At 36.5% G+C, this 14,390-nt stretch overlaps 2 protein-coding genes and 2 long non-coding RNA genes across 7 annotated transcripts in view; 1 reads left to right on the top strand and 3 right to left on the bottom strand.

Annotated features, from left to right (window-relative positions):
• Positions 1-225, bottom strand: part of LOC107635109 (protein CHAPERONE-LIKE PROTEIN OF POR1, chloroplastic) — a gene marked incomplete in the record, with an annotated part of 2,816 nt that extends 2,591 nt beyond the window's left edge. The window contains 1 exon segment of the mRNA XM_021124430.1: positions 1-225.
• The window catches only part of LOC110272320, a 21,613-nt gene extending 15,504 nt beyond the window's left edge, over positions 1-6,109 (bottom strand). Inside the window, exon 1 of the long non-coding RNA XR_002363534.1 lies at positions 5,089-6,109. This is a non-coding gene — a long non-coding RNA (uncharacterized LOC110272320). The remainder of the gene's footprint in view (positions 1-5,088) is intronic.
• Positions 902-5,948, top strand: LOC107611968. 4 transcript variants are annotated; one of them, XR_002363533.1, is made up of 5 exons: positions 902-1,071; positions 1,143-1,241; positions 2,340-2,437; positions 4,150-4,375; positions 4,467-5,927. It is a non-coding gene; the product is annotated as an uncharacterized LOC107611968 (long non-coding RNA). The 4 variants fall into 4 exon arrangements; XR_002363530.1 differs by lacking the exon at positions 2,340-2,437 and having other exon boundaries at positions 3,547-4,375; positions 4,467-5,948; XR_002363531.1 differs by lacking the exon at positions 2,340-2,437 and having other exon boundaries at positions 3,551-4,375; positions 4,467-5,948.
• Positions 11,635-14,054, bottom strand: LOC107635126 (calcium sensing receptor, chloroplastic). The gene is made up of 6 exons (XM_016338507.2): positions 13,664-14,054; positions 13,236-13,481; positions 12,480-12,672; positions 12,270-12,411; positions 12,062-12,193; positions 11,635-11,980 (listed from the first exon to the last, which is right to left on the bottom strand). Exons 1-6 carry the CDS (start codon positions 13,913-13,915, stop codon positions 11,740-11,742), a joined length of 1,206 nt encoding a protein of 401 aa, XP_016193993.1. The 5' UTR covers positions 13,916-14,054; the 3' UTR covers positions 11,635-11,739.

Consider the following 14,390-nt stretch of genomic DNA (forward strand, 5'->3'; position numbering starts at 1 on the left):
ATTGAAATTGAAGAGCATGGTGGGAGGGGAAGGGGAAGGGGAGGGGCTAAATGGTAAATATGGAAAAGGTGGAGCTTAGGTTTTTGCCGGTTTGGTTCGACCACCACCACAAGTGGTGTGTTCGTGTGTGTGTGTGTTGGACTGTTGGTTAGGTGGGTCGAAGAAGAACAAGACGGAAAGAGAAAGAAACGATAATAGATGATGACTCTCTTATTTTAGTTTGTGTGAGAGCTTGCTATCTGCTACGGTACGCACTAGGTGTATACTGCGTATATTACAATAAATACATATGAAAAATAAATTAAATCACATGTATTTATACACAAATATATTAATAGCTAATTTTAGTAGTTAATTTTAATATATATTTAGTATGATTAATTTTTATAGTACTAATGTAAAAATAAAAAGTTGGGAAAAAAATTATAATATTGACTATATTCAGTGACTAAATGAATTCGTTTGAGGGACTAACTTCAATTCAGTTTTATACATTAAATGTAAATTGAGTTAGTTATTAAATTGTACTTATACATAAGTACTCTAATTTACATGTTTAAATAGGAACGAATCTTCTCAAATTTTTTTATTTATTTTACCAAATATTATTTTATTTATTTTAATTTTTAAAGAATTTTGGATTAGATATTTTAGTTATTAATTAAAATTAATTATTCGATTAGTCTTTAAGGTAGCGTTTGTTTGTAGAGACTAGAACTGAGACTGGGGGATAAGAAGTCAGTATTATGTTTGTTGTGGTAGAGACTGGCACTTAAATTTGTGTCTCTGTCTCAAAAATTTCAGTATTTCAGTACCTCCAAAAAGTAGGGACACTGGAGACTGAGATTTTTAAAGACAGAGACAGAAACTTTAATAATATTTTTGTACCTCAAATACCCCTATTGTAATTAACTAATGCCAACTTTACCCTTTCTTGAAATCAGATTAGGGCTTCAGTGTGAGCAGCCACTCACTCTATTTTCTCATTCGTGCTTCAAAGTGTGGCTTTTAGCCTCTGCGTCGCCAGTGTCAGCACAGTCCCGTCGTCACCGCCGTCATAACCACCGCAAGGTAAGTGAGTCGCAGTTGAAGTTCTTCTTCTTAGGCTGTGAGTTCTCATGTCTTCATTTGCTCATTCACAGGATAACGTACAAGGAACCTAGTTGAGAGAGTCTTCGTTGTTGCTGTCGCTGTCGTGTTCATCAAACTTCGTTGTTGTCATCACAGTTTGCATAACCTAGGTTAGTTGGGGTCAAATTTCTTTACTGGTTTGGGTAAATTTTTTTATTTCGCGAGTTATGCTCCGTGGATTTCGTTATAGAAAGAATCTGGGTTTTTCTCTCTTCACTTCGATTTGGTTATTTGTTCTGATGTATAGATGCGTATATGTTTTCATGCCTTATTTCTTTAATTTTGTTTGTGATGTGCTTCTTATGAATTGGTTTTGGTCATGCTTGGTTATTTACGTTTTGCATTCTTATACATCTTTTGATTCTGAATTCTGGGATGCTCTGTTTGCCTAATTTATGTATGTTTGATGTGAAAATGTATAAATTGTTTTGTGAAATCTATGATTGTTGTGGCTATAACTAACGCACTCACTGTAATTTCTGAAATCGTATTGAAGAGGAATTTGTTAGTTTAGTATGGTAATATTAAATTTTGGCAGATGATTTGTTCTATTTCTTCATCCCCAATGTTTCTAGCTTGAATGATATCTGGTTGCTGAAGTTGTATTTGTATCATATGTAGAGTTGAAAACCTAATGGACTTATGTACTCAGATTCTGATTAAGGAGGAAAAAAATGCAGTTAATTCTTTTGAATTTTAGCTCCTACGTACTTTACACCACTAAAATTTTAAAATTTGCGATTTTTGACACCTTGAGGTTGTCAAATAGTGCATAAAAAGCATTTTTATTAATAAACTTCACAAGCAAAAGTTCAACGGGGTTAATTGTATATTTGTCTTATTAATTAAACTAGGAAGTATTATGGTTCCTACAATACCAGAGTTCTATGAGACTTCCACTGTGAGAATAATAAGTATCTGCGTCTCCTTAGCTTTTGTGTATTAAAACATTATATTATACTTTATATTTTGAAGTTTTCCTTCTATGGCATAGGCCAAAATAATAGTATTCTGATGCAAAATAATAATGAGATGTACTGATTTAAAATCCAATCTTGCTCCGCAATTATCAAGAATCATCAATGCATGATCAGTTTGCAAATCAAAAAATGCTAGCCATAACTTTCCATTCATAGAGATTTGCCTTCTAGTGCTGGTGTTGCTTAATTTCTATCTTGGTTCATAAGGTGTGAGAATTTTGCATTTAGGTCCTGCAAGATGTTTTGGGTGGATATTGAGATTACATGCTATTTCAGAAATTATTAGGGATCTAAAAAGGCCAGTTCCCATGAATCGGCTACTTCAGGTTGTGATTTTGATTAGCATGCTTTTGTATTTGAACAATATTATATCCCGTTATAACTATTTCATTTTTCATTTAACACATTTTAAGTACTTTTCCTCTTTTCAAGCTGCCATAAAACTGATTTAGGACAGCAGAGCAGTGTAATTATGTATAGTTCCCTAGTTTCTATTCCATTTGTGTTGATATGTTCTGATTGACTAGTTATTTTTGTTTTATCTCTGTAGTTAGGAAAATATTTACTTTCTGTACTTGGAGTGGCCTATTATGTGTTAGGAGGTTCATTGTCTTGACATATTTTCTCCTTTCAATATTTTCACCTACACTGAATCCCCTCAAACCAACTGTTGATTTTAAGTTGATAGTTCACTGTCCCGATTTTGAAATGTAACATTCTTTTTGAAAAATAAGTACATGTTAGACTATGAATGGTGTTTTCTTTTTTAAAATATTGTAATAGCACATAATTCAACAGTTACATTGATCAAGTTGTAGGAGTGTGTAGTGGTGTACAAGAATTATCATAGATTAAGTGGATTCTGATAGGAACTGAGAGACAGCACTACAGCAGCAGTTTTGTGATAGTACACAGGATGAATTCGGTTTATATCATACTCTCTTTAAATATTAGACTTGTAGTTGTAGCTCAAATACAATTATTATTATTTTTATATCACATTTTTCTACTGACGCATTAATAGTTGAAATGAAGACTATGGCAGCAACTCTTTCGTTAATTCAAGCCTTTTGTAGAAATTAGTAATTAGTTAAAGAGTATAATTTTTTAATTAATTTAAACATGGTCGGTTGACAGCACTTATCTTCCACTCCAAATCTAACACAAATCAAACAATTTTTATATACATACTCTCTATGCAAACAAATGCTATATTATATCATACTCTCTTTATATACATACTCTGTTATGATAAACTTCAATATATATGATTAGATAAACTTCAATTTATATGACTAGATCTAGATAGTGTTAACTGTCTTTTGGTTTCAGTTTCTTGATCTTTTTTTGGTCCTAAGATATAGCAGATTTTGCATCAACTATTGTTAGATTTCTATAAATGTTTATGTATTTTTTGATGTAATGATTTTGATAGGAAGAAATGGAGCGGTCGAAAATTATTAAGCGATGTGTGTCTTTTTATGAAGAGATGAGATCTAACCATGAAGACTTGATGTTGTTCTTTATGCTTACGCTATTTGTTTACTTTAGGGATAGAACTAGTGGCCAATTATCGTTAGGTGGAAGAATGAATAGTAGAGTTAGACGTGAGGCTTTAGAGCGTATCATTGGTGAGGGTGATAGGAATTGTATCTGGGAGTTGAGAATGAACACAAATGCCTTTGCTAATTTGTGTGAGTTGCTCCAAGTTCAAGGAGGACTTACCGAGGATGGTCATGTAAGCCTGCCGGAGCAGGTTGCGACTTTCTTAATTATCTTAGCGCATCACAAAAAAAATCGTAGTCTGCAGGTTAGATTTTGTAGGTCCGGCGAGACAGTTAGTAAGTATTTTAATAAAGTTTTGAAAGCTGTGATACGGATTCAAAGCATTTTGTTTGCCAAGGCTACACCAGTTGAAGAGGATTGTCTTGACCCCACATGGAGAAAGTTTAAGATAGAGCTTATTCGATGTTGTGTATGTTTGGGTATTTTTTGAAGGATTCTATATCTGAGTATCATAACTTTCTATGGATGATAGGGTTGCTTGGGAGCATTAGATGGCACTTATATAGAGGTGACAGTCCCCGAGTCGGAGAAGGCAAGATACCAAACAAGAAAGGGTAAAATATGCACCAATGTCTTAGGTGTGTGTAACCAGGAGATGGGTTTTCTCTATGTACTCAGTGGATGGGAGGGATCGGCGTCTGATTCACGGGTACTTTGAGATGCAATAACTCTTCGTAATAGTCTTAAGATACCCCACGGTAATGATGCCATCTTTGAAGTTAAGCTTATACAATTACCTTGAGTTCACGATAGCCAACGCCTTACCTTGTTTACATTACTCGTCTATAGGTAATTACTATTTAGTTGATGCTGGTTACACAAATGGTCCGAGGTTTCTCGCACCGTATAGAGGCACTCGATATCATGTAAGAGAGTGGGCCCAAGGAGCACGTGCACCACACAATTACCAAGAATATTTTAATAGGGTTCATTCTTCCGCAAGGAATAACATTGAGCGATGCTTTGGTTTGCTGAAAAAGAGGTGGTCCATCTTAAGAAGCCCTAACTTTTACCCTCTAAAGACACAATCTCAGATAATTATTGCCTGTTGTTTGCTGCAAAATTTCATTCGAAAGAGTATGGAGATGGATCCGGAGGAGGAAGGTAGCATATTGGATGAATTTCTGCCTGATGGAGACGAAGAACAGGATGGAATGATTGATGTGGTTGAAAACACGAACGAGTGGACTCACTGGCGTGACAACATAGCAACTGAGATGTATGAAGAGTGGCATGCAGGTCGTATGGGTGACTCTGGTGTTGGCAAGAGCAGCCTCCTTCTCTTCTTGCTTTCACACTAAGCAATGGAAGGAAAGATCTATAATATATACAAGCCTCAGCCATTCATGTTTTCCTTTTTTTTAAATATTAACTTCATAAAAAATTTGTTAAATGCGGTTTATTTTTTCACAGGCACATCTGACCAAGTTCTACAGTCATGGCAAGCCATTTCCTCTTTTTCACCGACTGGAGGGTATATTTGGCAGGGATAGAGCCACAGGAGTAGCAGCAGTTAGTGGTTTTGATGCGGAGGAACATGTTAACAAAGAGACAGAAGACACTGCAGTTGGATTTGATGAGTCTGATATGTCTCCACATCCAGACAACGGTGGAGGGCCAGCAATGCAAGGATAAGGTTCACAATCTGAAGCAGGTGCGAGTGCAGGAAGCACAAGGCGATATGGGAGAAAGAGAAAACAACTTGACGTACTGGAGAGGATGGCCGACCATATTCAGCAATCTTCAGCTGACCAAAGGAAGAATGCACAACTGATAGCTGATGCCATTGTTGGAGTAAACGAGAAGTGGAAGGTTGGCGAGAAGCTCACACAGCTTGGGTTCAGTGATGACGAGGTGGTGAGGGTGATTTTGAAGTTTGCTAAAAGTCCTAACGTGTATGCACACTTCTGGGGCTTGTCAGATTCACAGATGATTGGCCTTGTCCGCTCCATTATATGAAGTTGACTGTTAGTTAAGGGTATTAGGTTTGGGCTAGGGTATTAAGTTTTTTACTGTAGGGTTTTAGGATTTTGGGAGTAGGTTATGTTTAAGATGATATAACGTACAAACTTATATTTGGTATGCATTTGGATAGATATTTTGAAAATGCCTTTATTTTGCTCTGTTCAAAATAGGTGTAGGTTCTTTGTACAGTTTTATTGGTATTGTGGTATGGCCTTTATTTTGGTGGTTTGAGCAGGAATTTTTTACTAAGTACAATATTTATGGTCATGATCTTGTTAATGACAATTATCTTTTAATTTTTGGTCATCAACTGTCCCATTCTTATATTTTGTGGTTCTCAGTAATGCAGTTCTTCTTCTAGTCTTTGCTTTTGTTAATTTTCTTTTAGCCACAACTATATCTACTTTATTTCACACTTACCGCTATCAGCAACTTATGTATTTAACATTCATATCATGTGTCTCAATTATTACAGGAGCACAACACCAAGAACAAGCCTTTTCATTTCTTTATGGAAGAAAAAAACTTATTTTTCATTAACTCTTTAAATATTGGTTTAAGATGAGAATGTCATCATCTCTGTTATTCAAGAAGAAATAGTGGTAAAATAAGATACATAATAATTTATTTACATAGAATGGTAGTTTTTTGTTAACCTTATTAAATAAAAATTTATCCACTTTCAAAACATCAACAAATGCAGCACATGAGACAATATGTCACACTTGTTTTGAGTTGGTGCCTCTGTGCAAACTATGCCACTCACTCTCACTCTCACTCTGAACCACATTGCAAGCCCCCCCTTCTTTTTTCTCATTGCACTATTAGACCAATTTTTTCTTCTTTCTTGTGTTCTAACTTCTAATGCCACTCATCGTCACACCATTCTGCCTTAGCAGTTTTTCTATTTCTTTTAATGTAACATAATGTGTATAATATGATTCCTCTTATACGGTATTTAATAACAAAAAAGAAATATAAAGTGAGAGCAGTAGTGAAGTAAAAAGGACTATAGTGACAAAGAGAAGAAGAGATATTGAACCTGTACTCATTTTATAATTAACAATAAAAAATACTGAAACATGTTCTCAAACTAGTTATTACAATTTCTCATTTGCCTATTTGAGTTCAAAGGTCATACTAAAACTTACACAACAATAAAATGACCAAGACAACACAGACTACAGAAACAAGAAGATGAAGGAATGCTAACAATTTCAGATACACAACATCAGTATGAAGATTTTCCACTCTTTCGCTCGTCTTCAAATTAGAATTCACTTTCTACCCGGTTGGCCATGCTATTCGAAACTTGTAACGGTGCTCTTAAACCACACGCACCAAATTATTCTCCCGTTACGTTGCCACTGACATACAAACCACTTGTGGATCTTCTACTTGTGGAAGCCATTGTTAACCAGGCTATACCTTTAACAGTAAGCAAAAATCATTTAGCAGGTTAACAACAAATAGTAACACAAAACAAGAATGAATCAACTAATCGAAATAAAATGCACCAACGAATCTAATGAAAACAAATTTTCCAATTCAATATATCTCATTGCAATTTGCAAGAACGGGGAAGACCACTTCTGCCTATGTCCACCCTTCAATTCCTCCCAGAACCGCTAACGGAGAACAGAAAGCCCAAATGGTAAATTAATACAAAAACATAAAAGCTAAAATATTAAGAAGAAGCACAAAAAATGCAACACACCCAACAAAGAATTACAAGCCTAATTAACAAATAACGCTAAATTCCATGCTTTTATAATGTACACAATGTCAGTACTAGTGGCAACTTTTCAAACCATGTTTGTTAATAAACAATAAAACAACACGCATATTTAATACAACCAATTATTTGACAGTAAATAGCTATTAGGAACACTTTTGAGGATGAAGAGGAAGGAAATGTGATCAAGACTGAATGCTTGTCAATTCATTTAATGAAAAATAGTGTTTGTTAGATTTTGTGAATTGTAATAATGCTCTTACTGTGGATAGATAAAGTGTGCCTCCAAAACAAGGGAGAAACACATTAGGTGGTAACTATTAACATAAAAGCACTAGTGTATAAGAATCTGTAACTCTTGACAGCAAAAATTCAATATACAATTGTAAAAATTAGATTGAGAAGTCAAGAAGGAAATAACAAACTTCACTAACTACTAATTCAGGCAATATACAATTAACAAACAAACTAACTAATGTCTAATCTTTTGTATTTAAAATCAAATATTGGTGCCTCTAGTTTTTCCAATAAATTTCCAGACACCCGTGAGTACTAATTTCGATAACAAAAAAGGATCACAATAGGAACATAATTATGATATACAGCTCTCAAATCATCTTCTTTGATTTTCTATACAGTAATCGTCAAAAATAAATTTTAAAAAATAACAATCACAGATTTACAAATCAGCAATTAACAACCACAAGTAACCTGAAAAAAATTTTATGATACACAAACAATGGAATCAGCAATCAGCAATCACACATTCCCAAATCCTTAAAAAAGATGACACAGAATTCATAAATCTGCAAATGAGGGCAAATAAGAACTCGGATATAACAACTTCAGAAATCTTCAACATTTGAAGAAGCACAAATCATCAATTTTAAGCAAATTAGGGCAAATTTCAATTCATTGAACGAGGGATTTAAACATTCTCATCAACATGCGGACAAGTCAGAAGGTGAGGGTCTCACAAATCAGAAAATGGGGGAATCAAAAATCCCTCTTGAACTTCACAAAATTAACAAGCAAATAACGTAAATTGAAAGAAGATACCAGCTCCGTTGACAGAGAAACAGCGGAGACCAGACACACAGCTCCGAGACGGTGGCGACGCAGACCCACCGGCGCGGATACACCAGCAGTGTCACAAACCGAGGGTGGCAACTGGGGCCACGAAGATGAACCAACGAGAACTGGAGAGGCGCCGCCGTGGTTCCCACCATCGGAGGTGCTATCGGCGGCGGGTCAGGCTCTAGGAGTTCACGGCAGAGGAGAGGAGAAAGGGTAGAGAAGAGGTAAAAAGGGATTAGGGTTGGATGCTGATGAAAATGAAATTGTATTTGGGGGTTAGGGTTCTTAATTAAAATTAAGGGCATTTTAGTAATTTTAAATATTTAGTCTCCAATTTTTATTTCGAACCAAACAAGATACTGAGACATAAATCAGTCTTGTACACTTTCACACCAAACACAATACTAATATTTATTTTTGTCTCTGTATCTTGATCTCAATCTCTCTGTCTCTGTCTCTTGGTCTCTGTCTCGCAAACAAACGCTGCCTAATAATTACAACTCTGCTAGGTAGACAATAGAGATTGTAAACAATGTGAACAATAAAATGGACTTCTGGTCTACAGAAGATGAAAAAAAAATAGTCCATTACAAATTACCCTCCCAAAAATCCTACTTTCATCTTTTACACTTTAATCATCCACCTTCTAACCGTTTTATTACCGCATACGTCCTCCCCAAAGCTAGTAAAATGAACATCCAATAAATTTCATTATATCTACTTAAATCCAATCAAATTAAATGAACATCCACTTTAAAATGAAAATAACCATCCACATACCTAGTAAAATGAACATCACATCTAGAAAAGGGGAAGAAGAAGAGGAGGAGGAGAACCACGGCGGCGGAGGGAGGACGGCGACGAGACAGCCACAACCACAGTGGCACATGGGGAATGCGCACAATAGCATCACTCGCGCGACAGCAATCGGTAGTGGCACCGCAACAATTCCTGGCGCGACACCATATCAACGCTGCCAGAGAAGAGTGGCGCGAAAACAGCAAGACAACAAACTGCGGCGACAACGCTCTTATACACGTGAATGGAAGATAGGGAGGCAGCACGGGAAAGGGACGGAAACGGACGGGTGTGACTACGCTGCGTCTGCACGGGGTGCGGGGAAGGGAGACAGCGGCATTCTGCTACGTCTGGACGGGGTGAGGGGGACCGGCGGCATTTGGATGGCTGTCTCCGGTAACAATGCCGAGTTGTGGTGGAGGACCGGAGATGGAAGGTGTATGGTAAGCAGTGAACGTGGGGCAATGGAGTAACCGTATGAGTGGCAATGGAGTTACGGGAATCCTTATTTTTGAAATTTCATAAATTAATATTAATTAATTAATTAAGAATTTGAATTAATTTACCTTTCTTTTTTAATTCATTGTTCGTGTTGTTTACTATATACATTGTTCTCCTATACTTTTTTTAACAACTAACTTCATCAGTCACTTAGGTCTTTTACTCCGTCAACTCTAACGGAAAATAAAATGGTCCTAGCAACTCTAATAGGGGATGAAATGGTCCCTGATCCCTCTGCTCGGAAACGACACCGTTCTCCCCCAATTTCGATCATATCTCACACAACTCTAACATTCATACTCTCCTTCTTCATCTTCACAGTCTTCTTCTCCATCTTCTCCTTCCTCCTCTTCACCTCCAAGATCAAGTCATGGTGTAACTGCCATGCGTGTCGCACCTACTTCAACGTGCCATAAACCACACACTTCCTCAAATCTCTATGACTAGTACACCCACCTCCTCTACACTTCACCCATCAGAAGCATCCACCTCCACGTCCTCGATAACAATATCACCTCCGACTCCGACAACGTCTACCACATCTTCAAGACCAAGTTCCACAACTACTCTAAAAGCATGTCATTCTCCACTCTCTGGCAAGCAATATAGATTGTTGGACATTAGGACATCATGAAAAGATTCTTCTTCGACATCTATGCAAATTTTCATTTGGAATGGACACCGGGTGCTTCATTCCTTCTCTCCCGGAGTCCAAATTGGCAGATAGCTTCGACCTCGCATCCAATCTATTAGTACAACGAGCAATGTTGCCGTCGCCGCTGCCGCTTATATGAAAAGTGAAGCGATTACTAAACATTAGTTCGGAGAAGAAGCTGGAGGAAGCAATCGGAGTGGTGGACAATGTGGCCATGGAGATGATAGTAGAGGAGGAGGGAGATGACGACAACGACGACGGGTCTTAACAAATTAAATCAAATTTGCTGTCTAGATTCATGGAATCCATCAAAGACGACAAGTACTTGATAGACATAGTCATTAATTTACTGAGTATGAATAAGTTGAGGATTTTTTTTTTTGTGAACATTGAAGTTGCAAATTGTGCATTATGTAGCTTAAAATTGCAGTGTTAGACTGTTAGGGTTATGTGAGATATAATGGAAATTGGGAAAAAGCAGTGTCGTTTCCAAATAGAGGGAGTCAAAGCCTATTTTGTTCCCTGTTAGAGTTATCAGGAATTATTTTGTTCTCTGTTAAAGTTGACGAAGCAAAGAACCTAAGTGACTGACGGAGTTAATTGTTAACGACCAATCGAGTAATCAATTTTAGTTGAAATTAAAGTGTCTGGTCCGAAATTCTTTGGGACCACAATAAATAAATACTCTAATTTTTTACTATTTAATATTTTCTTTCGCATATTTTTTTATTTATCTTTTTTACTATTTAAATTTTTCTTTCGCATATTTTTTTTATCTTGCTTAAAGAATGTATATCATAAAAGTCGAAGAAATTACACTTTACAATAATTGAGAGAACAAATATTTTTCTTTTCTCATATATATCTATATATATTATCTTTAATCTCGTTAGAATGAGTTCTCATTTCAAACTATAAAAGATTTAATAAAAAGGAAAAGCAAGAAAACATTCCAGAAGTAATAGTAATAATAAGATCGCTTAGATAAATATTTTTTTTTATCTTTATTGAAAAAATGCATATTTTGTTTTTGGTCAAATAAAATTTAAATTGATTTATCTTCCCTCCTACAGTTAGCTTATTCACGTGGTAATTTAGATGTTCAGTTGTTAACGTTAAAATTTTATCTTGTGATATCATTGCATTAAATTACTTCACAAACAAGATATAAGTGTACTCTAATTCTAACTAAGACAAAAAGAAATTATAAGGAGCAAAACTAATTATGAGAAAATGATGAAACAAAAAATAAGGAGGACATGAACATACAAAAGAGGTAGATTTGTATTTGCAAATAAAAGAAAAAAAAGAAAAAAGAAAAGAAAAGAGAATCAATCAGCTCCAGGAAGAAGCTTGGCACTTGATTGGGAGGTTGTTCCAAAACCTCTAACAGCTGCAGGGATGACTCTTGATGGAGACAACACCTCTGCAAACGAAGAGAAATAAGAATCTGTTCCAAGTCTACTCTGTAACCACCCTTTGTTCCCCGAGAACCCGTCTGCCACAATCCACGTGTTCTTGAAACCGAGGCTCGTTAATGTTCTTGCTACTATTTTCGCCGAGTCCGAGTACCTAATTTTGCATCCAGCACCAATGGTTAATAATCAATTTATATAACGATGTAACTCAATATGATATAGCAAAGAAACTAACGAGTCCATGATCACAATGTTGGAGCCTTTGTTGATTTTCTTCAAGTAAGAAATCTTCAAAGCTGCTAGTTCAGCTTCCACTTTCTTCACATTCCTAACAAGTCCTCTGAGCTTGCTTGGTAGTTCTTCCAATCTGAGTTTGAAGATCATATTTCAGTTTTGATGCCTTATTCTTAAGGAGGTAAAAGTCACATGCTAATTTCACTTACGGAATGGCAATCATTCTGTTTTTCGCACTAGACGGAAGGCGGGGAACACCGGCCTTGTCCTTATCTTTCTCTGACCTAATATCAATCATGAAGTAGTTTTGTGTTGATATCAGATCGAGGGTTTGAGCAGGCGTAAGCTCACCTACAAAGCATGGGAAGAAGCGTATTATCCGATGGTTTTGCGTAAGAACCTTTTAATGTCAAAGGTACCTTTGTAACCACGGAAGTTGAAGGTGATGGCAGACCAAATTGGAGGAAGTAAGAGGTACGCAATAAAGAGTGCTCCAGCTGTTCCAGCAATCACAGTAGGATCTGAAGAAGATATTGTTTCAACTGTCGCCGAAGCTATTGGCTTCGCACCTTCAATCACCTTGGTTGTTTGTTGTGCAGTGTCCACGACTGTCTGAAAATTACAGAGAATATCCAGACCAGGTCAAGAAACTTGGTTCTTCAAACATCATTCAAGTTTCTAAAAAATGGTGCAAACTTCTTGAAAGGCAAAATACAAAATCCTTAGGGGTCATAATATGATCTATTTCTTTAGATTCGATATTCAGGGTCATAAAGCAGAACCTAGAAGAACTAGTCTAGTTTTCTTTTCCCTTTTCGAAAGTTCTGTTACTACTTGACTTCGAAAGGGGGAGAAAGAGTTTTGGTAGCATCAAATGAATAACACCTCGAAAACCAGAACACAGAAGAAAATTGAGTATAATTTAATAATGAAATTCCAAAGACATTTAGCAATCTAAATTCTAATCACACTCTTTATAGACCTTATCTCTGAGAAAATTGAGAAATTTTCCAAAGAAGTCCATGCTTTCATAACAGATTAGTATTTAGAAAACACATGCTAAATACAGAAACTAGCACATTGCTGCTTAAACAGGAACCAAATTGAGCACTTCAGAAACTTGCATCAAACATCATGAATCATAATTCAGAATCAAACAAGTGAAATTCTTAAACCTTGGCAGCAGTGATGACAGGTTGGGGATCAACACCAGTGCTTTGGAGTGCTTCTTGTGCCTTCTTGGAAGCTTCAGAGATGGCAGGGGAAGCTATCTTCAAGGCCTCCTCCCCAGCCTGCTGCACAATCGGCATCGCCGCATCGATTCCAGGCTTCAAAGCATTCCCCACAATCTCCAAAACACGCTGTGCCGCATCAAGGAAACTCGAACCCACCACCTGAACCTGATCAATCGTCTTCTCCACCTATTCCACAAATTATAAATAAAAATAGAAACTTTAGCTACTCTGGTGTGCCTGAAATTCAAGAATTAGATCAAATTCATAAACTTTCTGATCTAGTTTTACATAATCATGATGAACAAGGAAACCCTAGGCACAAAAATAAAAACTTTGATTTTGGCAATGTAAAAGGAGGAGTGGCTTACATCGTTGAGAGAAGAGACAATCTGGTCCTTGGGGATGGTGAGAGCTGCTTTGGCTTCATGGGGTGGTGAAAAGAGTGCGAGAAGTGAAATGGTAGTTGAGGTTGGAAGTGTTATGTGTGATGAACGCTTCAACAATGGCAACTTGGAGTTTGAGACTAATGTTGAAGAAGAAGAAGAAGAAGAAGAAGATGGAGTTGGAATTGGAAGAGAAGGTCTTGGAGTTGCTGAAGCCATGATGGCACTAATCTCCATTGTTGCTCTGCTTTGACTGTGATGAGAGATGTGTGGTTAGAAGAGAAAGAAAGAGCATTTGAATGATGATGCTTCTTTCTTCATGGCTTGATGCTGAATTCAAACACTATCATCAACAATCCCACGTGGCAACCCTCTCTTTGGTGGAGATTGGAGAATCAGAAAATAGATTCCAACATGACAACGTCAACTTGCTGTGGACATTGTCATTTACTGTTCATTAATAACATTCCAACCTTTTTTGTGTGATAGGTATGTGTCATTATTATCCTTCATTCATTACTTGCACTGTGTTTGGATTATGTTTATGTATAAAACAAAAATTTGGTACATTGGGCTCTATTACCTGTTTCTTCGAGTTGGGCTTGTGCTCATTGCTTTGAAATTATGACCACATGCCCAAATACCAAAACCAAAAAGCACAGAGAAACATGTATAAACATGGCTGGTTCTATTGTGGAAAAAGAATAATGTG

The sequence above is a fragment of the Arachis ipaensis genome, chromosome B01 (genome assembly GCF_000816755.2).
Source record: "Arachis ipaensis cultivar K30076 chromosome B01, Araip1.1, whole genome shotgun sequence".
NCBI classification, from domain to species: Eukaryota; Viridiplantae; Streptophyta; class Magnoliopsida; order Fabales; family Fabaceae; genus Arachis; species Arachis ipaensis.

Coding starts and splice junctions, on each gene's coding strand:
- LOC107635126 (XM_016338507.2), bottom strand. CDS start 13,915: ATGGAGATTAGTGCCATCATGGCTTCAGCAACTCCAAGACCTTCTCTT. Junction 12,673..13,235: donor CTGTCATCACTGCTGCCAAG/GTTTAAGAATTT, acceptor TGTAATTTTCAG/ACAGTCGTGGACACTGCACA. Junction 11,981..12,061: donor AACATTGTGATCATGGACTC/GTTAGTTTCTTT, acceptor ATGCAAAATTAG/GTACTCGGACTCGGCGAAAA.